Genomic DNA, 26,086 nt, shown 5'->3' with positions numbered 1-26,086 from the left:
GCTGCGTACGATGGGGTGTAAATCTGATGTTTTTGCAGAAAGGCGGTGATAGTTGTCCAGTGAGATCACAAGGCTGCAGATAGCTCGCTAAAAATGTACTCTCTGAAACACAAAGCTGATAAGGTTGATAATGTTACAGTTGGTCTGAAATAGCCGCAGATTTTCATGGCTATATATCTAGAAGAACCTAAAATATGGCTGCTAAAACAAGCCATTGTCCTTATGGGTTTCACACATACTTCATATATAAACCAGGCAGCAGGCAAAACATGGCCACAAACCTCATCATCATCATCGTCATCATCATCAGCCCGGACTCTTCCTGACGAGCCGCTCACGCTCCCACCTGTCAAAACATGGGAAACGTGCTGAATGACTCTGTTGCTACTGAGTGTGCACACGCCAGTGTATACATATGCAACTACACACATGTTGATACATGAACACACACTCTCCCACACAGCTGTCCCCTGGAGCTGCAAAAGAGGCCCCTTCATTGGGGCAAGTCTTGGCAGATGTGCTGAGTGTTCTGGCTCTCGGCTGGTATTTTGGTTTTAGAGGCCTGTGTTTAAAATGACTGCGATACTTCAGGGTTTGGGGAAACTTCCAGCGACTTGCTGACAGATTGCTTTGGAAAGAACATGAGACGGCCACTTAATGGCTACTTTGCTCTCAGCCAAAGCTCTTGATCATGTCAGAGAGCTTTAGTCGATCATTCAGGCGTTATCAGCCATCTGTAATGAACTGACCAGGCTTGTTAGTTGAGTGGTGTGGCTGTTAACTGCAGTTTCCTTTTAATGTTGCAGGAGAACAGTCTAAAAGCAGATTTTGTAAGGAGAATTACAATAAAAAATCAAATAAAATGAGCCTTTTATGATCCATTAACTCTTTTACATGGCACTCTGTCATCAGCTGCAAAGTTATCATCTTGTCTAAATAACTCTGCTGCATTAACTTTCCTCTCCTTCAGGCCAGCCGTGCAGCCAGAACACCCTGAAATCCATCATGAAGAAGAAAGATGGCCGACCCGACACCAACGGCACCAAGAAGAACCTGCAGTTTGTCGGAGTGAATGGAGGGTGAGTAAGAAATTACATTCATGAGCTCCCCTGTTTGAACTTGTATTTAATCACCATCATGAATATTTCAGCAGATCATCTTCTTTTACTATGCATTTTAAGATGCCTGTTAGGTGCTTTATGCGGGTGAATTTGTCATATTAGTGTTTTTAATTATCCCGTGAGGTTGAAGGTGCTGTTGTTCTACATCTATTTGGGTGAGAACATGTTGCACCTGAGTATTCACGTTTCTGTGCTTTTGTCACCCCCTGGTGGCCACAGGTATGAGACAACGTCAAGCGACGACTCCAGCTCAGAGGACAGCAGCACCTCTGGGTCGGACGAAGAGGAGGAGGATGAGGAGAAGGAGTACGGAGGAAAGGAGGAATTCAAGAACGTGGAAGGGAAGAGCACCAGGGAGGAGTTCCAGCCCGAAGGAGCCGAGGACGTGGACAAGAAGGACGGAGAGGAAAGTTCAGACAAGCAGGAGATGAGAGAAAGGTGAGCCGAAGAAAAATTTCCACTGTTCTGGACTATCCTGCTGGTCTACGCATGCTAAAGCAACACTGTCTGAGCTCTGCAAGTGATCAGAAAGTTGTCTGAGTGTACAGATGTGTTTGCACATCAGGTTTATACATGTAGGTAGGCAGGTTCTGTATAGCACTGATTCCCACGGTGGTGGTCCTGGCCCCCACTCAGGGTCCCCAAAGCTTCACAGAGGGTCTCAAGGCCCTCATTTTAAGAGAAAAAGTAAAAATACTAGAAAAATATACAACAGGCCTGCATCTCAGCATTTCATTCATTCATTCATTTATCTGAATAAAAACAAACTAAATTGTTATTTTTAGATTTTAAAGTGATTATTGAAGATATAAATCTCACAGGTTAAGAGCACAGTGAACTAAACAGAAGTTAAAACAACCAAAGAGCTTACAGAACAATGGCCAAGCTTCAGGGAGAAGAGAAGCTTATTAAGAATATATGATAAATTTATAAAATGTAAGAAATACATTGTGCAGAGAACAGTATAAAAAGTTCCTAAAATATCAGAGGAACACTGATCTGTTATGCAACATTCATAGCAAATAAACTTCTGAAAAGTCATCAAAACGCTTGTTTTAGTCAAACTTCCTGCAGTTACTGAGTCCACTAGTTGTGTTAATTGTACATGTACATTGTACATTTTATAAGTTCTTCTGTACTGTTATTGTTTTGCATTGAATATAATATGAAATATCTAGAAAATAGGGGGTTGTCAGTTTACTCAACGATAGAAAAGGGGTCCCTGAAGGATAAAGGTAGGGGACCACTGCTGTATAGGATTAGCGTGCACCAGGGATGATGTGTCTTTGTTTGTTTGATTCACTGGAGCAGTGGAGCCAGCAGGGGGGCCAGCAGGAGCCATGCTTACTTGTTTTCTACAAGGCACTAAAACATCTGTATTGACGACAGGCGTCTTTACTTGCACAGTTTCTACCCATGATGCATCAGTTGGCTTTTGATTTCAAATGTCGATGTTTACAGCAGCTTTGATAAGAGTAGAAGCAAAGCAGAACTTGTTTTCCTTGAACATTTGTGACAGTACAGATCATTAATGTAATAGAATAAAACTTCCAGGTCTGGTTGAACAGCAACGATTTATCTTTTATATTTAGTCAGTGACCTCAGACACTGTAGATAAGTAGCTGAATAATAATGATAGCTAAATGCTCATTTCTCCATGCAGGAAGTTGCATTTCTAATTTTTTTTCTATCAATATGACCAGTCGTGTTTATGTGTGATGAAATAATTTGAATGTTTGGAACATATGTGGGATTGAATTCATTTAAATGTTGAATTAATAACTTTGGATGTGTCCATAGGTATGAGCTGAGCGAGAAGATGCTGGCTGCGTGCAGCGTTCTCAAATCTCACCTGAGCGACTCGAAGGCTGTGAGCAGTAAAGATGTGGTGAGGACTTTCTGACCTCTCGTCATACTTGGTGTCTTGTTCCACTGCATGAAGCTGAGTAACGTTTAACGGTGTCCCACACAGAGGTCTGTGGAGTTGTTGTGGCTGATCCCACAGCCACTGTGTATCATCACTAACGAGTCCCCCCCCTGCCTCCTCAGAGAGCCTGTCTGAACACGGTGCAGCACGAGTGGTTCCGTGTGTCCAGCCAGAAGGCGGCGGTGGCGGCCATGGTGGAGGACTACGTGGGAGCCTTCGGGGACGTCTCGCCGGCCGTGCTGCGCCACATCGTCAACATGGCCGACGGCAACGGCAACACGGCGCTGCACTACAGCGTGTCGCACTCCAACTTTCAGGTGGTGAAGAAGCTGCTGGATGCAGGTGAGACTGAGCAGGAGTCAAGTTAGCAGCAAGCGAAAATGTTTGAATGCCTTCCTAATCTATCAAAACCCTGAGATTTGCTTTGCTTTGCTTAAAATGCAGCCACAGTTTTGTTTTCCTCCCTCGCTGTCTCGTCAGACCAGCAGCTTCTGTGTGCCTGAACTCTTCACACTGCTCAGCACTCACCTCCTCCTCCTCCTCCTGCTTCTTTTCATCCTTATCTTCCTCTTTAAGATATCAAGTTACTGCAGAAAGCCAACAGTGTGTCAGATACTTGTAGGAAGGCATGTAACTACACTGATTTTCTCTCTTCCTTTTCCTCCTCTTCCGTCTGTTTGGCAGCTCTTCACTGATCCGTCGCAGATTGATGCAATTTACTGTCATACTGTCTGAGGATTGAGGTTCAACACTAAAGGATATTTCTCCATAAACTCAGGGACACTTCATAAAACTGTTGAGCACAGTTTGTTTGCAAATATTTGCATTCTGTTTTTATTTGTTTTACGCACATAAAAACTGTCGTAGAACAGTTACTGACATGATAGCTGACTGCCTTTCTGAGTCGCCCAAATTATTCTGAATGGTTTGCATGAAAATAAGAGTCAAAGAATGATTCAAAGGGTTCAGAGATTTTCACACAAAAACATTTTCTCCATAAGACCAGCTGATAAATGGATGACAGGATTACCTCAGTGTCACACAGGGACGCTCGTAACTCGTTTTTAGTTCTAACTCGTTTTTCTTGAAGATTTGAAGTAAAGAAGTGATATTTGAACAGCAATGTAGAGCACAGAAACTGCCTGCAGTGGTGGAATGTAGGTATATTTACTCAAGTACTGTACTTGGAGACACAATTGAGGTTCTAGTAATTTACTTGAGTCTTTTCATGCCACTTTCTACTTTAACTCCACAACACTTACATTGTAAATTGAAATATTGTGCTTTTAATTCCCTGCATTTATTTTACAGCTTTAGCTACTAGTTCCTTTACTTTAGTTTTTTGCTCATAGAACACACAAGAGTTTAGAAATGTATGCTTTCTTACAAATTAAGTAAGTAAGTAACAGTTAAGTAATATTTCCACTGAAAGACTATTTGTAATCGAGTATTTCTATAATACTTATTATGGAGTGTGATATAAGTACTCTGCCTTAAGTAAAGGACCTGAATGCTTCCTCCACCACGGCCATGCAGCGATCTCTCTGAAGGCTCAATAGACTGTGATGAGGTCCCGGCCACTCGCGGCTCTAAAAGCCTTTTGTCTCCTCAGCCTTTTGTGTCCTTGTGCTCTCTGACAGCACATCCACCCCCCCTACCCTCATTGTAGCCTTTGTCCTCACACCGTCCCGGTTCCTTAGACCTCTCCTCCCCTCAGCGGCAGGGCAGCCACCCTCATACCCGCCTCTCTCCCCTCCAGGCTCTGATGTCTTGTCTCTTTGAAAGGCTTCAGGTCTGAAAAGGCTGCTTGCAGAAAGTGTAAAGGATGAGTTCTTTAAGGTTCAGACAATGAATCATGGTCTCTGGACTTTTGTCAGGGAGGAGAAGTGACACAAGTCCCTGTAAATTAGTGTGTTGCTGACTGACAGGCAGCGACAGGGACAAGTCAATCGCAGACAGAGGCGTTGCATATATGAGTATGATTCCCACAGAGACCACCCACACTGAAAAAGTATTCAAGCTACTGCGGAGCTTTAAACATCGAATCTGTGTGTGCATGTGTTTCAGATGTGTGTAACGTGAACCAGCAGAACAAGGCGGGGTACACACCCATCATGCTGGCCGCCCTGGCCGCAGTGGAGACGCCCAAGGACATGCGCATTGTGGAGGAGCTCTTCAGCAAGGGCGACGTCAACGCTCGAGCCAGCCAGGTCAGTGACCGGAGGTCAGAGGTCAGAAGGCAGCGCCGGGGCACCAACAGCCACCACACATGATTTTGCGTTCAGCAAGCAGGGAAATGAAGGCTGTGGTGACAAATGAAACACTGACTAGTTGTTTAGAAAGTCAGCAGGTTAAAGCTAACACAAGGCAGAAATTAAGAGAGTACTGACTGATGTACCAGGAATATAAAAGGTTATTTAAACATTATTTTTAACCTTTTTTAATAAACCAGGAACGCACAAATGCAGATTATGCACAGGAGTAAATGTCAGACGTACTTTTACCCTGTAACTGGAAAAATTGTACTCTAGTGACACCAAGTGGTAAAAGAAGGTAACTACTCAAATGTTGTTTATATGTTTTATCTCTTCTTACTACTCTCACCACAAACTTACTTTCAATGTGGTAATGTTTTGTATCACAGAATGCATGATTTTCCTGAACATTTCCATCTCCCTCCTCGCAAAAAAGGTGATAAATGCACTTTTGAGGTTCCCAAAGCTTGCGCTGCGGTCTTCAAATTGTTTCTGTTAAAACATAAAAAAAAGGAGCCAGTGCTCACAATTAAGGCTGAGATCAGTGGTCATTGTTTTTCCTTGATAAATAACTCACAAATAATCAGTTTGGGGCAGAAACAGACGGATAAATGTTTGATTAAAATCATTTATTGTAGAAAAATGCCAAACATTTTCTGGTTCCAGAAATGTGAAGATTTGATGCTGTTCTTTGTCATATATGAAACAAACATCTTTGGACTGTTGGTCATAAAAATCAATGTGGGTAACTATAATGGGCATTTTTCACTAATTTCTAATTTAAATAAAACAATGAGTGAATTGAGAAAATGACGACACATTTGTTGGAAAATAAAAACAAATTTTAGTTCCAGCTATTGTTCTTAAAGTTGTTAATGTTTCTGATTATGAACTTCTCGCTGTTTCAACATGTGCCCTCACTGTGCTGTTGGCCCTGTTTCAGGCTGGTCAGACGGGGCTGATGCTGGCGGTCAGTCACGGCAGGATGGACATGGTTCGGGCCCTGCTGGCTCACGGGGCCGACGTCAACATCCAGGACGACGAGGGCTCCACGGCACTGATGTGCGCCAGCGAACACGGACACGTGGAGATCGTCAAACTGCTGCTGGCTCAACCCGGCTGTGACGCCACGCTGAGTGACAGTGTGAGTAACACATGACAGGGCACAAGGGGCGGGGGGATGCTCAAAAAGTACAAATTTGAGGTACTTTATTTTACATTGCATTACATTACATTTTACTTTTAATACTTTGAGTACATTATGCGGATAATACTTGCATACCTTAATTTAAATACGATTTTAAATGCAGGACTTTCACTTGTAACAGAGTATTTTCACAGGGTGGTATTAGTACTTTTACCTAAGGATCTGAATACTCCCTCCACCAGGGGGCATACTAACAGAGTATCACTCATCTGCACCCAATGTCACCAGTGCCATGAAAGGTAGAGTTGAAGGATTAGTGTAGAGGTGCATTGATTATTTGATCAAAAGAAAATGAATAATTTTGACAACTGAATCATTGCTTAAATTCATTTAAGAAAAAACTTAAAGAATACATTTCACAAATTCTGTTTTAAGTTTAGGTTAAAGTTTATAGTCATCTTCTGCGATTGCCATGTTGTTTGATATAGTACATTTTAATATAAACAGTGAGTGATATGTTTTTATTCACTTTGTAGTGCCTTTGGAAATTAGTTAATAAAATAAAGTTCTTTCTGCAAAAAATGTCATGTTTCTTCTGAACATTCATTTTTGTAATGACTTGTTTAGTCATCCATATTTAATGTTAGACAGAAAAAAACTTGAAACTTGAAACTGACTTTTCAGAGGCTTCAAATTTAGTTTAACCCAGCTCATACTATCTTGTGTAGAGTGTGCTCATAACTGCTTTCTTCCCTTGTGATATATTGATTGGTATATTTTTGAATTTCTAACTGATCTTTTATTCCTTGTTTCTCCTTCTTTTCATCTCGTTATCTTGTCATCTTCTTTCCTTCCCTTCAGGATGAGAGTAATGCCCTGTCCATCGCTCTGGAAGCAGGACACAAGGACATTGCAGTGCTGCTTTATGCACACGTCAACTTCTCCAAAGCCCAGTCACCGGTACGTCCTCATCACTCCCTCCATTTAAAGCTTCATGTCTATTTATTTAACTGTTTACACGTGTTCACACCGTGTACGTCTGTATTCTAGGGGACCCCTCGACTTGGCAGGAAGACGTCACCAAGTCCCACTCGGAGGGGCATGTTTGATTAGAGGCCTCCTCCGCCTCTCCCTACAAACCCTGCGCTGCTATTGGTTCACGCTGAGCGATGCCTTACCCACAGCTGGATGAGAGACATCATCCCAAGCACCAACCAACCAACCAACCAACCAACCATCAACCAACCAATGAGATTTCTGGAAATGTTTTTTATTTATGTGCACACTTGCTTCCATGACGAGCCCAAAGTGCCCTGTGAATATGAATGTAACCAGCTGGTGCCTGAAGTCCCATCACATTCTGGCTGAAAAGTCTCAAATAATCAGCAAATGGACACAAATTCAACTACTAACTGCCATTTTACTTCCTTCTTTCCTTTAATTTTATTTTTCTCTTTTTTCCGCAATTTGACAACCTTTTTTTAATTTTTAAAGCTTGATGTTGATCATTCAAGAGCACCAAAACATCTTTGTTTTTTTTTTTTGTTTTTTTTTTTTGGAGCATAATGCTGTAGACAGATGGAGAATAATCCACCCACCTGTTAGAGGAGATATTTCCTGTATATATTGCTCGCCTCGACATCCTGGCCTCACACGTGCGCCCAGCTCTACAGTACATGTGGATGAATGCATCGATGAATAGACGTGACCTAGACTGGAGAAATTGTACTTTTATACAAATCCTTTGTATCTATTTAAAAAGAAGAATCACAGTATTTTGAATATTTCCTATTACTACTTACCAACCCATGAAGTTATATATTTATCAAAGTATAGTTTTTAATACAGATATATGTATTTCATTGTACATACGGTGGTCATTAGAGTTTAGTTATTCTTCTTTTTGTCTTCGTGTCCAGTTTCTTTCCGTCTCTCGTGTAATATAAACTGTTTGTTCTCCTCTAGTATTCATCAAGGTACTGACTTTCATCCTCAAATGAGAATTGAAGTCCCTGAGACTTTGCCATATAACAATAAACATTGATTAAAGAATATAGGTCAGTGTCTCGTCTTCCTTGATGGACCCACAAAGCTTACGTAAGTACACATTACGTTTAACTGAGTGTTTCTCTTCCCACAACCTGATAGGAAAACATTTCTTTTGGTTTTATCATTAGTTTTGCAGTCTGCTGAGACGGCTGGTCTCTAAATAATTCTCTGTACCTGTTGAGCAAGAGAGACTATTGAATACATTTCCTTCACTGTGAAAATATACGATTTGTAAGACAAAATGTTCTTGTCCAACATCTAGCAAAATGTTTCCAGAAGTTATCAAAAAGCTGCTGGATGCACAAAACAGCAATGAAAAAAAGATCAAGACCTCTGCACACGTATCTTATTTGCACCACATTATCTTTCTGTCACAAAGCCCTTCCTCTGAGCCTGAGACACCCAGATACACACAGACCATATGGTCTGCTAGAATGAGGAGGGGTCATCAGTCAACATTTTAGGTGAAGGGAGATGCACTCTATGAAATTATATGAAAACATGTTTGACAACAAGTGTCTGTTCATCTTAGGTGTTGATTGGAAATGATGACATTTTGCTTTTCTGCCACGTCCTTACTCGGTCTGGTATGACCGGTATGCCTGTGGTGGCAAATGTTGCCAAACGTGATCAAACCACGTAGATTTGACAAACTGCGGCAGTCACTGACTCCTCAATGTTACAGTAGATTTTAGCCTTTATTATTATTTGTAACCTGTGGCCAAAAAGATACATAAGCTCGCTTTAAAAAGACATTTAGAGCACAAAATAAGTATGATTTTGCATAGGACTGAAGGTAAATAGAGTCATCAGGCCACTTATCAACAGACTGTGTTTCATAGATGTGAAGGGTTTTCTCGAACATGAATAGGACCTGAGTTTTGTTACTGTTACTTGGGTTTAGTGATGAAGTTTCTGGAGGTCAGAAATCTGACAGCTGAATCAGTTGGTTTAATGGAGCCGGCTGTTCTCAGACTGGGGGGCTTCCTGAGGGATGGAAAACAGAAGGAAAATAAGTGAGTCATTAAAGAGTATATTTCCCTCACAAAAAAACTGGTCTCAAATTAAAGCGACGTATTCTTTAAAAATGTCTGAAAATCAAGACAGATTTTTATTGATATTATTTATTTATTTTATTTTTAAACTGATGGCTGGTGATTGAAGTGCTCAAATATTAAGATGATAGCTTGTACTCATTTAAAATACCATGAATGATGTTTTAAGTAATGTTTTCTATAAAATATATAATTGTTGTTTGCAAAAAGGAATCCTGAAATGAATACAAGGATACTCTTTCCACAGGAGAACAGTTCATGCACTATATTTTTCTGTTTGTACAAGAATATTTGGCTTGTTTTACAACAGGAAACTGAAACAGGTCTTCCATTCACAACACTGCCCCCTGCAGACCCAGTAGGTGAACTTCAATTTCTGAAACAAACCTGGGCAGAGGCATGCGGGTGCCAGCACCGGCCCTGGAGAGTGTGTGTTTTTGTTTCAGTGTGGGACAGGGCACAAGGCCCAGATTGCCCAGCCTGTGGCGGGCCAGATCCAACTGGAAACTCAAAGCTGGATTCACGGCCCCTGCTCTGTACAGACACAAGAACCAGGATGATGGCAACAAAGCAGGAGCCCACGATGAAGCTGACAGCTAAAACTTTAATTATTAGCCTCATTGGCAACATCTTTTTTTTCTCGTGATTGGGTGATCAAAACCTCTCCCAAACAAATACCCTTAAACATGCCATCAAGCATATTCAAGTCTCAGATTGTTTCTATATGCAGTTGATGGGTATTATACTCTCACATGAAAAACAATTATCCATTGAAAGAATGATTTTATTACCTGGCTGCTGTAGGGTCGGAGGTCTGCAGCTCATTCTGCTGGTCGCTGTCAGAGGTGGAGTTAGTGAGTGGGGGCCTGTCCAAGACCACCAGCAGCTCCTGCATCAGCTGCTTCCACTGGACAACAGAGTCCACCTCCAAGTCCTGCTCGATGGGTGCCTCCTGCAGGGAACAGAGCCAGGGCTTCAGGGCTGAAGTCACGAACACATTTCTTAGAGGCTACAATAATCTCATTGGCTGAGATAAATGTCAGAGGGTGTTTTTCATGTTACTATAATGTTGCTAAATTGCTTATATTGTTCAGTGCATTATTAGCCTACTTAATCCACAGTGGTGTGAACCCTACACTTGGCTATGACATTATATAATTTCAATTCGCAAGCAATAACTTCACAGTTGGAGATAGTTCAGATGCACTGTCATAATATCCCTCTCAGTCGTATACACTTGAACTGAAAACGTAGGTCGATACACACATAAGCTTCTTACATTTTAACTTCTAACGTTCTATTTACATAAGCAACACTCAATTGCAGTATCTTTGTGGTAAAAATGCCTAAGAGTGTATTCCTTAGCAGTTCAGCTGGTTTGATGATGTGGATCATGGTGTGTTGATGAAGTTAGTGAAGTTACAGTGTTGAATTACGGAAGTTATTTTAATTCATGACTGCAGATGGTAAGCTAGGTTTTAATTTTGCTTATCTTAAGGGTCAGCTAAGCTAATTAGCTAAACTGGATAACTGATAACTTTTTACATTACAGCCAGCTAACAATGTCCACAAAACTAGATCAGTTCATTAATTAAAAAGAACTGCAGGTTGGTTTTTGACCAAAGAATAAAGATGTGTATCAATTTCAGAGAGTTGGGTTTTTTGACCCAAAATGGATTTGTTAGCACCTTTCCTGGTTTTGTTAACCTCCCTGTTGGTCACAGATACAAATAATAATAATAATAATAATTAGACTTAAATGTGGCTAATTTGTCCTAAAATTAGCTATAATTCTGCCAATGAGCTGAGATAACGACAACCTTCACTTAAATATGTTAGTGTGTCCTGATGTTCCTGATGTGTTTCGTGCCATGAGGATTTTTCTTTTATGTTGTGTTGTTTTACCATCAGGGCCAGTCTGAGAGTGCTGGCTGCTTCCTGCATGATGCTCTTCATCCTGCTCCTCTTCCTCCTCTCCTCCTGTAGCTCCTTCTCCAGCCCACTCACCTCGGCACTGGTTTTTCTGCACTGCTCGGTCAGTGAGGCCCGGTCCTGCCTTGATAGACAACACTGACAGTGATGCTGTGTTCACTGTTTATTTGGTTGGACATCAAGAGGTCTCTGGTTCAAATCCTGATGCTCCAGCAGCCAGCTTCATGCCATTTTCCTACAGGTGTACAATTTCTTCTTTCTTCTTTCTCATCAGTTCTCATTGCTAATGTAGCTTGGACCATGTGTTTACTTCCAGTACCGTGAGTGAAGCCTCTGTCTTCCAGCCAGTGCAACTATGTTGCTGCTATATTGATTATCAGGCAAGTCTGCAATCAGCTGCATTCAATGAAGACCAATTAGTCCTTCTATTTAAAATGTGCTTCAGTGTTCCTGCATGTTTTCCTCTTTTCTTGGTTGTGCTAAGTGTTTGTGTGTGTAACAAAGCGTAATTAATTGGCATTTTGTCACATGATGACTTGGCTTGTTATTTAGATTCAAATGTGCCTGATTAGCTTTGTACCTCAACCCTGACAAGTCAGCTGAACTCTAATTTTCATTCATATGATTATAGGGTGTATCTGTCAGCTGTGGGTTTGTGGCAAAGCAACGTGAGATATTCTTAATTGCTGATAACACTGAAATGAGTGTGAACTTCAATTATTAATACTAAAATATGAGTCAGTATTATAGACAGTAGAGACAGAGCAAACTTTGACCTGAGTGCCTCCATCTCAGCCAGGACTCCTGTGTGTTCAGACCGAAGCTGCTCCAGTTCTTGCCGGCAGTCTTTCAGCTCCACCTGCAGCTGCTGGCACTTTTCTGTAAGCTTCTCCACCACCTGATGGAGAGAAGATGCTGAATGTTTTCAGTAAATCATCTGTTTTTGATGAAACAGATTTTCATGTGTCCTCACAGAAAAATGCAATGAAATGTTTTTTGATACAGGACTTTAAATCTTAATTACATATATGTTAAGTCATTAAGTGCATATCTATTCTAAGACTGCAACACCCACTGGACTTGATCCTACATTGAGCCCAAGCAACGAATTGATAGATATGTATCTGTTTATTGGTGAAAAACATTCATCCAGGAAGTCTCTTTCTCACCTTCTTGCGGATGCAGCTCTGGCGGGATGTCTCGCTGAGCATTTGCTCCAGGTTGTCCACGTCTACACTGAGCTGGCTCTTACGGTCCCGCAGGGCAAAGTTCTCTCCCATCAGGACCTGTGCCTGCTCTGACAGCTGGCTGTATCGAGCCTTAACCTCCGTGTTCTCCTGAAGGGCCAACCTAGTTGTCTCCGGGACCTTCTGGTCCACCAGGTGCTGCACCTCATCTGCCATAGCTGCCACATGACTCTCCATCTCCTTCATCAACCTTTTGCCAGGGACCAGCAGAGAGGAGAGTGGGAGAGCAAATCATTTAGGCATAATATATTTAATAATAATGAAGGTACACGTTTGTTTATTTTTTCATGTGACTTACAGTTAAACTACAACTACAACTGCCTGGAATTGTATGCTATCCCCACATCCTTCTGCCATATATGTTGTTAGTTAATGTTCTCATAGCTAGGATAATTGGGCTATGATTTCAGATGTAATGCTGTGTGAATGAGCAGTCTCAACCTGTTCTGTTCCAGCAGTGCTTTCATCTCCAGGCTGTGGATGGCAGCTTTGTGTTCCTTCTTCTCACTGGCCAGCTGCTTCTCCAGAGACTCCATGTTGGACATCAGCTGCTCCTTCTGCTTCTGAAACTCCTCCAGAGCAGCAAGCTGCGATGCTTGGAGGAGGAGAGGAGAGAGGAGGTGAGTGAATGTGCTGTAGTTATATTGTCTTGATGACACAGGTCCAATGAGATGGGAAAATGCATTGTTGTCATATTTCTATACCAACAGGTTGCTCAATCACTCATATGACACTCTATAAAGAACTATGATACCATATAGTGTCTATATAGAAAATGTTCTGTCTACTAAAATGTGATCATAGATTTTGGTGTCAGTGTGCACATGAAATGTTCACATTTCACATGTGCTGTAGTAGCTATCTGAGTGCCATCAACTTTTAATTTCCAGCAGGGTGGAATTTAATGGATTGCAGAGTGAAAAACATTTTTCCTCTGATGCCGACATTATTTTTTCAATTGACTAATTAGTGGAATAGTGGAAAAATGTCAAACCATGGAAAAGTTACCACTTCAAAACCATTTCATTGGATCTTCAGCATGCTATAGTAAAAGCTGAACCCAACCCTGGTTTAACCCAAGCAGATATTCAGTCTCACCAAATGTCATGTTTGCTGCGGTGAGTTCTTCAATCCGGTCTTGCAGCTCTTGACTCAGCTGACTGTGCTGCAGCTGTAAGGCCTGTCTGTGCTCATCGGCAGCCTGCCGCTGACTCTCCAAGCGCTCTGTCAGCTCATCCACCTCATCCTCCTTTTCCAGCAGGGAGCGTTTCAGATACTCAACAATGTCCTTCTTCTCCCTCTCCAGTGCACTGTACTGAAAGTCTAAATCTTTCCTCTGCCTCTCCAGCTGATCACATTTCAGCTGATATCTGGAGGAGGAGATTGGTGCAGGCCCCAGGGTTAAGGACAAAATGACTCAAGTACTACATATTGTATGTACAGTAGTGTGATATGGATCTTTTTCTAGATCTCTTGTGGATTGGATGCCATACATCACACTACTCCCCCTTACATGGCTGTGATAGTTGCATGCTGTATTATGGTGAACTTGTAACTTTGTTCTACAACAATACAATGTGATTTATTAACTGAACATTTTTCTATGTTAAAAAAAACAACAACTAGTAACTATAACTGTTAAATAAATGTAGTGGATTAAAAGTACTACTAATACTTAGTAGCAAATGCACTTAGCTATTTGTTACTGGTTATGTGTTCTGACTAGAAATGTGCTATACTGGAGATAACAAATGATTAGCTAACACAGCAGACCGCAACGGAAATGACGTAAAAAGTTGCGCTGAAGTGATTTTTTAATCTAAGCTTGGCAAACAAGACTAACAAAGTTATCTACAAATCATTTACTGACACCAATAAACCTATCACATTATTTTTGTTAAAATAGCTTAAACTGGCTTATTACTCTAAACAATGAAGGGCTTTTTATCGTGTAAAACAATCTCACCTCTCCAGCTGCTCGCTCAAATATCGTACTTGAGTCAGGTATAAATCCTTCTCTTTGTCGTCAGAAGGGGTTTTATCTGCATGAGTCGCGGAACTGTCCTTTTTCGGTGTTTTCTTGTCTTTATCCTGTTTGTCGGCGCTTTTCTTGTCCTTCTTCTTGGGCATTGTGTCAGAGAAAGTTGGCTTAAAGTTCACGCAGAGAGCCTCCGGCCAAACTAAACGACGTGGTTGCTAGGTGATGTTGCCTTCAAGGACTCCTCGAAAAATGTTCACACCAATCACCACACACACACAAACCAATGTTTCATGGCTACAGCTTAATGGCTTGTTAGTAACTTAATTTCTTCGTTGAGTGTTTTAAGTGATTATATATTACAAAATATAACTTCTGTTTGTGTGATACAGAACACTGTGCATGCAGGAAATGCTACAAATTGTAATATGCATTTTTTGTTTCCACATTTTTCCTTCATGTCATGAAATGTCAGCTGTTGCTGAGAAAGCAACCTTATCTTTTCATGTGGTACACTGACCTCAGTGCTGTTTCACGCCGAAAGCCTGTTACTGGATGGCCCAGACAGCAGTTATGCTAATAGAAAGGTTAAACGTGTTAAATCACAGACTTCATTAGTGCATTATAATCTAAGATTATTACCCTATGCTACAGAGGCAATTAAACTCAGTGTAACTGCTTTCAGTTACCGTACAGCCAGTCAGCCAGTGAAGTGTAGCAGTTATTTGTCTTGAGCGGGTGATTCAGCACTGTGTAAATGCCTGCTTTTAATTGGTAACTTTTCATCCGCCCCTCCATTGGGCCACATTGCAATTTTAATTGGGTGCCTGTGTGTTTCACCTCACTTCACTCCCTGCCTATAAATCCACTTGGCTGACTGACTGACCAGTGTGGAGGTTAATTTAGTTTCAGCTCAGTCAAGCCAAGTACATTAATACGAGAGTATTAATTCACCACATAGCATATCAGCAGTCTTGAAAAAGAAGAGCTACAGTAAAATATTTTACTAGAGTGCTACTCAGATATAACAGCTTAACTATAAGCCCAGGGGGAGTATCACAGTAATACCAATGGCTATTATAAATTGAGCACAATAAAAGCTGCTACAGACATTAGTACATTGATATTTAATTGGGAGGACTAATCAGCATCAGTTACAGCTCAATCAAACAAACTAAATTACATCATTTCTACTTGTCAGGAATGTATCTCACCAGCTGCACACAGGTTTTTGTGTTTTCAGTTTTGAAATTAAGTGGATGCAGCTTAATTTGACTTTGCTAGCTCAAGTGTAAGTTGTATAAACCCTGATGGGAACTCTGTGAGGTTTAACAGATCTCTAAAGACTTATCATGAACCGTCCTGTAACCTTTGACCCAGTGAACAACCAAAGAAGGGACAACAGGACTTGAGATCAGGAGGTAAAGATTCACAGATAAAGTATATAAAGTAAAGTAAAGCTATGTAGTAAATTAGCTCCACTTTTACCAGCCTGCTCTGCCAGCTCTCTCCCCCGCGTCCAACTTGTTTCCTCCCACAAGTCACAGCAGCCGCGGGGCGGGGAGGGACAGTGACCCTACAGCCTCCAGCCGGGCATCAGTACTGTCTGTAACCAGCCGAGGCTGCTGGGATAAACTCCAACATAGTAGCTGAAGTGGTCGCCCACCAGTTAGCGCCAGATTTTTTTTTAACTTACTTATTTCCAGTAGCCATGAGCAAGGACAAGCAGAGCAATCAGGTGCCAGAGTCCACCGGACCTTTGTCCCCATCCAAAGGCCAGAAACCGCCCAGGATGCCCAAGTGCTCCCGCTGTCGGAACCACGGCTACGTGTCTCCCCTGAAGGGACACAAGCGCTTCTGCAACTGGAGGGACTGCCAGTGCGCCAAATGTAAACTGATAGCTGAGAGGCAGAGAGTCATGGCGGCCCAGGTAACCATTATATTAACTAAACAAACACGCGCTAGCTCAGGCTAAACTGATAATAATGCTTTCAAACATCAAGGTTTTGTGTGGAAATAAACGGTTTTGTGTGAAACAGGAAGCACAACATGTAACGTTCATCGTTTAGAAAAATATTTTGGATTGTGTTTTCATACACTGGACAAGTTTATCGTACTTTGGTTGTTTTTTGTAAATTTGATGCGTGTACAACTCTCAAAGCTAGCTAACTAACGTTAGCTGAATTTATACAGAGCTAGCTTACAGAACTTTATGAACTGTTATTTTGTTTTAGAGTACAGTATATTGCCACACTTGTTGCTAAACTTACAGCTGTCAGTTTCTAAATAAAAACTAATTGCAGCTAGGCTACAGTGTATAGACCAGTATCCTCTTCTATATTTTGTGGTTATATACTTTGTACTTCAATTTTGTACTTTGTAGCTTGAAATAACATTTTAATGGGTTAATAAAACAGCCATTTTTGGGTAGGCTCATTGAGTTATTTTATTAGATCAAGCCACACTATACATTTTAAAGCAATGGCATGAAGAAAACACACTGATTCAGTATCTACTACTAGATAGAGAGATAGATAAATAGAATAAATAAATGTATCCCAATGCAGGGATTATCATTGTAGGGCCTCACGGGCCAATGGCAGCCCTTACAAACATTTTGTGTGTCCCAAGAAATGCATTACATTTTAATCATTCCATTTAAATTCGTTCACTTTCAGCAACCTACTAGTACTGCTACACCTGCTACTACTGTGTCTAACTGCATCTGTCAGGTTAGGAGTACATGGCAACTAGTGGCACCTCACAAGCATTGCAGGATCAATGCTGGTGCTTTATTTTGATGGACAACTCAGCAGTTTGATATGGAAGTGAGATGGCAAAAGATTTTTGGATAAATTGATTTTCTGTTAATGAACTATTTGATTAATTAAGAAGGAGAAAAAGACACAAAGCTTGAACCATTTTCTTGACCTTGAGAACTCATTATGTTTTCTGTGATTACTTGGAGCTCAAAAGTAGAACTCAGACTCAGAGACCATGTAAAAGTTCAAGCAAGGGCAGTTTATTAAAAGATTAGTTATTGGTGGAAATCTGGTGCGATGGAGCAGGGCTGGCTGCACTGTGTATTGTGAATTAGAAGCAAACAGCGGAGCAGTGCAGGCAGTGGCTGGAATGGTAAGGAAGAACACTGGAGACTGACAAGGATCAGGGCATAGCAGGCAAATCAGGAATGCAGGAGACAATAAACTCAAAGCACAGGTACACTAGGATTTGGCAGATTCAAAGACAGCAAGATGTGCCTAGAACTAGGAGAGTCAACTGTAGTACCACTATGACACACGGAACAATCTGGCGAAGAGTTGAGTGAAGGACCAGGGCTTATTTACTGCATGCTACAGTTGTGGTGTAAGAGTGGATTGGCAGCAGGTGAGTAGGTGGGAAACAGTCACCACGCCTTGATTGAAACAGACACACCCACAAAGAGAGACAAACAGGACATACTATGGAGGGGAAAACAGCAGAATCAAACAAAAGGTGTTTGCAAGAAAGTTAAGTCTCATGATTGATAGTTTTATTTATGGGGCTGGGTAATTAGTGATTGGTGACAGTGTACTGTATAGATTGGCTAATGGTCACGGTGGGTGGGTTAAAATTCAAGATCAGTATTTCTTAAGCAAGGTCAAGTTTAAAAACAGTACAGTTAATTTTTACCTCACCCACTATAAGTTAGGTTGTATCAGTGAAAAGCCTACAGGAAAAATGTCCAAATTTCCATAAAATGGACTTAAATAAAATACAGGTAAAATAAAATAAAATAAAAACAGTATTGTGCAGGTATTGTGCAAAGGCAGCAGATAATCATTTCCTCTCCTCCCCTGCAGGTTGCCCTGAGAAGGCAGCAGGCTCAGGAGGAGGATCTTGGGATTTGCAGTCCGGTGGCTCTGTCCGGCCCTGGGGTGATGGTGAAGAATGAAGTCGAAGCAGACTGCTTGTTCTCTGTGGAGGGACGATCTATGACAACTTCCAGTCCTTCCAACCCTTCTTCTCTTGCTGTCACAGGTGAGATATTGCCAACCGTTATTCAATTACTGCCCTGCCACGCTGTCTCGCCACCCTCTAGCAGATGAGTTGTTGTGTCCAAACAACAGCTCTGGAAAACACGGAAAAGTTATTTGGTGACGCTAAAACCTTCGTTAACTTGAAGGGCATTCTGAGAGTCAGACCTCTGCCAAAGCGAGGTGACACAAATCTGCGCAAACTTCATGGTCAATATTATTGCTTGTAGTCGTGTGAAATACACGGTTTTCCTTCTCTGAAGCAGTTTATTGCAGACAGTTCACATTTGGTTCTGAGTAAGAATATAATTAGTTGCATTATACATTTGTATTTATGTTTCCATGGCCACACCTTAGTTTGAGAAAAAAAGTATTGTTAGAATTGTGGCGATTGTGCCAGTTCTCCCATGAAGCCTGTGCCCCTGAGTGCTCCATAACTGACTGCTTTCTGTATGAAGTTTGAGCAAGTATGTGTGTCGACTATCCCAGAGGATTACTGATACCTGCGAATGTGGATTTTGACATGGAGTCATTCTATTTCTTTATGTTATGTCACTATTGAACTTTACTACTATCTACCGGATTCTAAGATATGATATTAACGTATGACATATATTATGCCTGGGCCAAATGCCTTATCTCACAAAATTAACAAATGTGAAAAATAATTTGGTAGGTCTGCTTCAAAATTTAACAGGTTTTTCCTATCCCCATGCTACACCCTTCCAACATGTTTCTTGAAAATTGGACCAGTAGTTTTTCCGTATTCCTGCTTACAAACAGACAAACCAACAAACAAACTGTGCTGAAAACGAACACGATATGATACTATGGCCTTATCCACTGTCTATATCTTAAGTCTGGTGAATTTCTCCTTTTTTTTTGGACAGACTTTCATTTTCTTTGGAAAATTAATATCACCTTATATTATATAGAATATAATATTATATTATAGTACTAAAGGCTGCATAATAACTCTGTTTCTAAGCTAAGAATTTTCTCAAGTCTATAAAGTTGACTCATCAACAAACTTGTCTCAAGAGCAGTGTGAAGAAATTCCAGAAGATTTCGACAAAAATTGCAAAGAAGGCAGCAAAGCCACGTTCTTTTCAATCAGTTATTTCTCTGTTATTCGATATTGTAAAGCATTAAAACATGAGCAAGTCCACAAGACAAAAGTATTTTTATAGGCAATGCATATACCATCAGTAAGAGACATTTTCATGAGGTAAATAAGTGAAGTTGCTTGGTTGTGGCAGTATAAAATGGCAGCCTTGATGTCTTTCTTGGCAGTGGTGTGGAGACAGACACAGATACTGTGTTCCCTGTCAGCCTAATAGCAGATTTGAGGAGTTGGAAATCCTGGTCAAGGCTGCTCATGTCTTGCTTTGATTCTACTTTGTGTTTCTGTGAGAATGAACTTTGGGTCTCTGGCTTGGCAACAGAGAGGAAAGACTGAGGTGGAAAAAGGAGTCAAGCACTCTGTGATTCACTGATGACAAGAATTAGAATGGGGACAACAGATGTCATTATCTTTGGCTCCAGTGGTGCACAATGTTTTCATTGTGTATGACAGAAAGCTCGGGGTCTGCCTGAGAAGAATGTGGCCTTGTTGATAAGGACAGAAAAAACAGATAAGTAATGATGATTTGATGCTCATATTTGTTCTGGTAGGCCAACCCATATTTCTCTCTGGTGAGGGTGTGGTGTGTTAGGTCTGCCAAATTGATGTCAAAAACAACTGTCACCTGCAGATGGTGCTGTTGATAGCAATTTGAGCTAGTGGTGGAATAACCGGAAAAATCTTGCAAAGTAATGGTAACATTTTATTTTCCTGATCCATCAAGATCTTCTGCAAGCCTAGGTCTGTATAACTTGAACAGATCTCATCATTCTCATTGTTCATTCATTGGTCAGCAAAGACCTAACATTCTGCTTGAGCTCTGCTGCTGGGTGCCATGCAGGGTGTAATCCATAAAAACATGAATAGTTTTACAAATTGATTTATTAATCCAACTAAAACAAAACAAAAAACTGACTAAAAATATAGACACAAAAACAAATAAACAATCCTTAAATTTCCAATGCAATAATGACCTGAAAATAAAGAAATCCAGCCACAAACATCATCCTTTGGCCTCAGAACCAGTCTAACTTGTATATGTGTTGTTTGTCAAGGGAGTCGCACAGCGTCATCCTCCAGCCCGTCGGCCGGTGCCCGGGCTCATACTGAGGGACCAACAGACCTGCTGCTGGAAACCTCCTATTACAACTTCTATCAGCCTTCACGGTACCCCACCTACTACGGCAACCTCTACAACTACCAGCAATACCAGGTGACTAACAATAACCACTCTGCAGAACAGAACACACGTAACACTTTGATGATATGACAATGTAAAAAAGACAGTCAACAGCAGATTACTGTTTGGCTAATGTATTTTGTTAAAGTTGTTGATGCTGCTCCTGTTTGTTTGTTACTTGCAATGTGTTTTTAACTTGGCTTGGAGGACGCCACTGTTCGGAGCTGCATTACAATTCATAATCTTATTTATATTGTCACGTTACTTTAAACCTGATTTGCGGCTAAACTGTTGTGGCTTTTTCAAGGTCAGCAGTATATTACATTAGTGTTTTTTGTGTTTTACCTTTCTAGAATATTCATTTCAAGAGAAACTTCAGTATAACCGTGTTGTTGTCATGGTAGACGGGCCTCTGAAGCAGCATTTAGACCATTATGAGACAGTAAAGCCCCTCTGAAACTGACATACAGTACTGCAGTGAAAAGAAGAGCATTAACCTGAAAACCTAAGATATACAGAAAGCTTTTCTGAATTTTCTTCAGCCTGTTTTTGCCTAGCTGTGGTCAGTAAGGAACCTCCCATCATAATAAAAGATGAGAATTTGATTGGAAGATATTTAATAAAAGGCAGATATCAACTCAGTTTGAACTGAAAACAAATTATCCAGACCAGCCAGTACTGGGACACACTAACATTGTTTAAAAAAGATGCTGCTAAAGATGCTGAATTTTTGTAACATCTGTTTAACATCATCTGTCCTGCCTAAAAGTGATAGTACAGTACTGCATATAGACTGATTTTAGCAGTAAACCTGATGGCTCTTACACAGAAAGGTTTAGGATTCAGCCACTCACAAGAGTCATGTGCAAGAGTTAAAAAAATCGAGCTGAGAATCTCTCTTCTGTGTTAAAAGAGATGGTTTGGGTGTACAAGAAGTGATGGACAGGTATCGTGTGTGCATCTGTCTATGTGTGTATGTATGTTGCGGGAACTTCACATCTAAGCTGCTTCATGCCACAGAATCGGGAGATAAGCTGCTTAACTCTGAATCACCTCAGCACAAACTTCAATTACCTCATCACATGACGTTCACAGTGTCATGACACACACACCAGTCAGTGTGCTAACTATGTGGATACACAGCTGAATGGGATGAGAGTTGCACCAAATGTTCGTTCCAAAAATGGCCCTATCTTGAATGATTAGTATATATCAGAGCAAATTAGTTCAAATACCTTGGAAACAGATTTATGCTGAATTTGTGTTGAAAACAAATAATTGGATGTTTCCCTATGTATCCTAACAGCCTTGATAGGGTGTCATTTCATGAACCTGGATTGAATATCTGGACATCTTCATCTGCCACACTAATGTCTGCAGAGGTGTCCATGAGCAAAGTGCTCATCTGTATACAGTACAGGATTGTTGTTGTGCCTGGTAGCTCACCAGTGTAAATATATCAAACTGTTGTAGTGCCTTAAAAAAATGTCTATTCTGATCAGAACAGCTCAAACATAGACCCAGTCAACAGTTTATTGAAATACTTCTTATTCATACTGCACACCAGTTGAATACGCTCATACCACGTATGCAGTGTCACTGGTTTGATTTCGGCTTGGTGTTTTTGTTGCATGTCACCCCATGTTTTCCTCTCTGTCTCTGCTGTCAACCATTAAATGAAGGCAAAACAATGATTTGAACACAGCTAGGTTACAAGTAATAATTATTATCAGTTAATAACATTCTTGCTTTATTATTATTATTGTTGTTGTTATTGATTATTACTGATGATTTGATTGTTTATTGACTAATTGTTTCAGCAGTGACAGATGTACATAATATAACTGTAAAAACAAAAAAAAAAACAATGTGATGAAAAATTTATGATGCCCCATCTTTGCACTGAAACCCTGAATAGGAAAACATTTTATTAAAAAAAAAAAAAAAGTCGGAAGCATTACTTTGATATGACAGTGATGTACCCTCGGGCATATGGGGTGGGAAACCTTGTGGACATTAGAAGTTAATTTTCTTTGGATCTGGATCTGGTAGTGATTTATATAAACTTTTATTTCTTTGTTTTCCTTAGAGATGGATGAGAGTGTCTGCTTTAATGTCAGCACTTAAGCTATAACGTAGGACACATCAGGGAGACAGTACCTAACATCCCACCAACACAGAAGCGCACACACGTGGTTCCTCATTCAGCCATCTGTATATTCACACTGATTTATGCTTAAATGTATCTCTGTTGTGTCCAATGAGATGAGCTTGTGCATGAAGCAAATTAGATCTATAACTCTTTGGTGATCTCAGATGAGGTGGTTTGTTTTTTATGAAGAACATTTGTGCGCCCCCCCCCCCCCCCCCCCCCCCCCGCTCCCTTTGCACACACTATTCCCCCAATAGCAACATCTAGTTTTGGGGTCACTGCCTCCGCTAACCTGCCAGCGCACCGCAGAGCCTGAATTGCAAAGGTTAATGGTATTGTCTGTCGGCAGAGGAACAAACCGCTATGCCTCACCGCTCGAAGGAGAAAGTCAGCACATTAATGCTAATCAGTTAGCACTCTTTAGCATAATTTAGCCATCCTCCTTTGTGATTTATGATATTTTCAGTGAAGTTGTCAGGTTGAGAGGGCTATGTGCTATGGTTATTCAAATTCAGTGGCCACTTTTTTCTTTTTTTTTTTGTATTTGCGTGAACAGCTGATTATTTGAAGATGAGTTTCAGGCCACAAACACACAGGTCTACGATTTTTTACAAGAAATTCATTGCTATAATCGCAAAAAGTGAAGGAATATTTAGATAAAAGAAGCAGTACTGGAATAGTCATCAAGCCAAGAAAAAAAAAAGCTTTTCTCCTATGTCTCCCCTGTCTCCTTTACCTGTCCTAAACCTCCAGAATTTAATGGGCTATACTCCAATTTCAGCATCCCAAACTGAAGTGATTATCCTTGAGTTACTCAGTTTTGATTTTGTCTCCATATCTTCTGCGAAGCACTTATCTTAAACAGTGTTGGACTGTGATGTCTTTTCTCTTTGACTTTCTGTTCTGTTTCTCAAGGTGGCTTCCTTTTCTCCATCATAACATCTGGTGAAAATGTGCTTTACACTGTTTTAAAAATTACATAATTAAAAGAAATATTGTTTAAATGGAATTTTTTACCTACAACATTTTAGCTGTTTGGCTCCAGAATAACCTCATGCCGGTTCATACCATTGCTGTGTCTGATGTGCAGCACAATGTTTCGGCTGTATTTATCTGCTTTTATCAGTTCTGTCTTTTTTTTCAATTAGTTAAGTAGTTTATTTTCCTTAGCCAACCTCAAGTGCAAAGTCATTCTTAGCTGCAAATGCTAAGCTAAAAATAACAATTGTCATAATATAGTAATCTATAGGTCATGAGCTCTTCCTGCTACTAAATCAAAACCCACAAGGAAACACTGTGGTCTTTATCAGTGTAAGGCCATCTACCTTGTCCTCTCCTGTGCACTCAGTGGTGCTTGGCTGTCATGCAGGTGGATGATGATAATATAAGGGTGCTGCTGAGCTTCCAGACTGGAGATGGTGCCAGATAAGAAGACAGGCCCTCTCAGGGAGGTGAGGAAGCCTCCCAGGAGTCTGCAAGTTAGCCAGTGAGTTTAGAGGTACTGTGCATTTGTTGCAGCATTCTCCTCAAGGAACTTGCACTATATACAGTATCCACCATCCATTTTTATTATAACTTATTCCAAAATGTAGTGTAATGTAATGTAGTGCACACAAGTTATCTTTACTTTAATTTGTGCCATGTAAATGCATTTAAAAACAAGCTCTGGAAATGTAAATTTTTTTTATCAAGTTATCGTCAGGTCATCTATGATTCTGCCATCCAGAGTTTTGCCTGTGCAGAACGCCTGTTTGAATTAATCTCAATGGAGAACAACAAAAAAGAAAAAAGTAGCTAATGTACTGTCGGACATGCTGTTTCTGCCTTGATGAATGTAGATAAGGGTGAACCCTAACTGTAGAGAAGAGCATAAATTACACTACACACTCTTTACCACCAACACTGTTGATACTAGATGTGTAACAGTACACAAAATTTATGATTCAACATGGTTGTGGGGTCACTTTTCAGTATGATTTTGGTACAGCAGGGAAAACATAAGATTAAATTTCCTTTTCATTTATTTTGAAAACCACTAAACAGTGACTCATAGGTCATTCATGGTGTTAAAATTAAGGCACTCAATCAATTGTATAAGGTCTAGAAGTAATCTAAAAGAAAAGAAAAGGCAGTATGTCAACAAAACTGTGCACCTGCGAACCAGCATTGTTGTGGAGCTCAAGCACAGACTGGATGTTATGTTTAAATCTCACAGACACAGAGTCTCACTCACGATGTCGTATTGTAGCATATCTAAAGTGATGAGCACACCCAGAGAGTTGGTTATTGGTTTTGGCGTTTGGGTGCTTGATAGACACACTTTAGAGCTATTTCCACAGACACTCCTTGTTCTTTGTTGCTAGAATTTATAGGAAAAAACATGCCAACCCAAATAGGGTATAGTATAAGAGGGTCCTCTAGCTTTGACTTTCCATTTGCATTCCCCATGACCGGCCATCCGTCCATCCATTTTGTGCTGCTTATCCGGGCAAGCAAGATAGTCCCTCTCACCAGCAACATTTTCCAGCGCCTCCTGGAGGTTACCAAATTAGATGAAATATACTGTATAATCTCTCCAGCATATTCTGGGTCTACCCTGAGGTGTCCTACCAGTTGGACACGCCTGGAAAACCTCCAAAAGCAGGTTTTCATCGTGAAGGAGCCCTACTCTGAGCTCTATGGTCGGGCTAAGCAACCCTGCAGATGAAACTCATTTTGACCACTTGTATCTGCGATCTCATTTTTTTCAGGACCTAAAACTCATGACTATAGGTGAAGGCTGGAACGTAGATGCCTGGTAAATCGAAAGCTTTGTCTTCATGACATTTAGTCCAGTACAGTGCGTGAAATTACTGTTGACCCCGCACCAATTTGGAATCAACCCAAAACCTAACTAGGTTTGGT

At 40.7% G+C, this 26,086-nt stretch overlaps 3 protein-coding genes across 6 annotated transcripts in view; 2 read left to right on the top strand and 1 right to left on the bottom strand.

Moving 5' to 3' along the window:
* The window catches only part of kank1a (KN motif and ankyrin repeat domains 1a), a 58,825-nt gene extending 50,327 nt beyond the window's left edge, over positions 1-8,498 (top strand). For both annotated transcript variants that reach the window (XM_041938001.1, XM_041938002.1), the window contains exons 5-12: positions 971-1,079; positions 1,341-1,559; positions 2,922-3,009; positions 3,171-3,390; positions 5,116-5,258; positions 6,247-6,447; positions 7,312-7,410; positions 7,501-8,498. In XM_041938001.1, the coding sequence (XP_041793935.1) occupies positions 971-1,079; positions 1,341-1,559; positions 2,922-3,009; positions 3,171-3,390; positions 5,116-5,258; positions 6,247-6,447; positions 7,312-7,410; positions 7,501-7,563 (1,142 nt within the window). In that variant the 3' untranslated portion in view covers positions 7,564-8,498. The remainder of the gene's footprint in view (positions 1-970; positions 1,080-1,340; positions 1,560-2,921; positions 3,010-3,170; positions 3,391-5,115; positions 5,259-6,246; positions 6,448-7,311; positions 7,411-7,500) is intronic.
* An 891-nt stretch (positions 8,499-9,389) lies between these two features.
* Positions 9,390-14,863, bottom strand: cfap157 (cilia and flagella associated protein 157). The gene is made up of 9 exons (XM_041936392.1): positions 14,700-14,863; positions 13,832-14,103; positions 13,175-13,328; positions 12,656-12,923; positions 12,263-12,384; positions 11,460-11,610; positions 10,346-10,506; positions 9,942-10,088; positions 9,390-9,486 (listed from the first exon to the last, which is right to left on the bottom strand). The coding sequence occupies exons 1-9, from the start codon at positions 14,861-14,863 to the stop codon at positions 9,390-9,392; spliced, it is 1,536 nt and encodes a 511-aa protein (XP_041792326.1).
* A 1,559-nt stretch (positions 14,864-16,422) lies between these two features.
* dmrt1 (doublesex and mab-3 related transcription factor 1) overlaps positions 16,423-26,086 on the top strand; it is a 32,415-nt gene continuing 22,751 nt past the window's right edge. For all 3 annotated transcript variants that reach the window (XM_041936202.1, XM_041936201.1, XM_041936203.1), the window contains exons 1-3: positions 16,423-16,641; positions 18,554-18,731; positions 20,906-21,063. In XM_041936202.1, coding sequence (XP_041792136.1) covers positions 16,423-16,641; positions 18,554-18,731; positions 20,906-21,063 — 555 coding nt within the window. The remainder of the gene's footprint in view (positions 16,642-18,553; positions 18,732-20,905; positions 21,064-26,086) is intronic.

Source organism: Chelmon rostratus, chromosome 5 (genome assembly GCF_017976325.1).
Source record: "Chelmon rostratus isolate fCheRos1 chromosome 5, fCheRos1.pri, whole genome shotgun sequence".
Lineage (NCBI taxonomy): Eukaryota > Metazoa > Chordata > Actinopteri > Chaetodontiformes > Chaetodontidae > Chelmon > Chelmon rostratus.
Note: the sequence above shows the minus strand (reverse complement) of the source record. Positions and strands in the feature narration are given on the sequence as shown.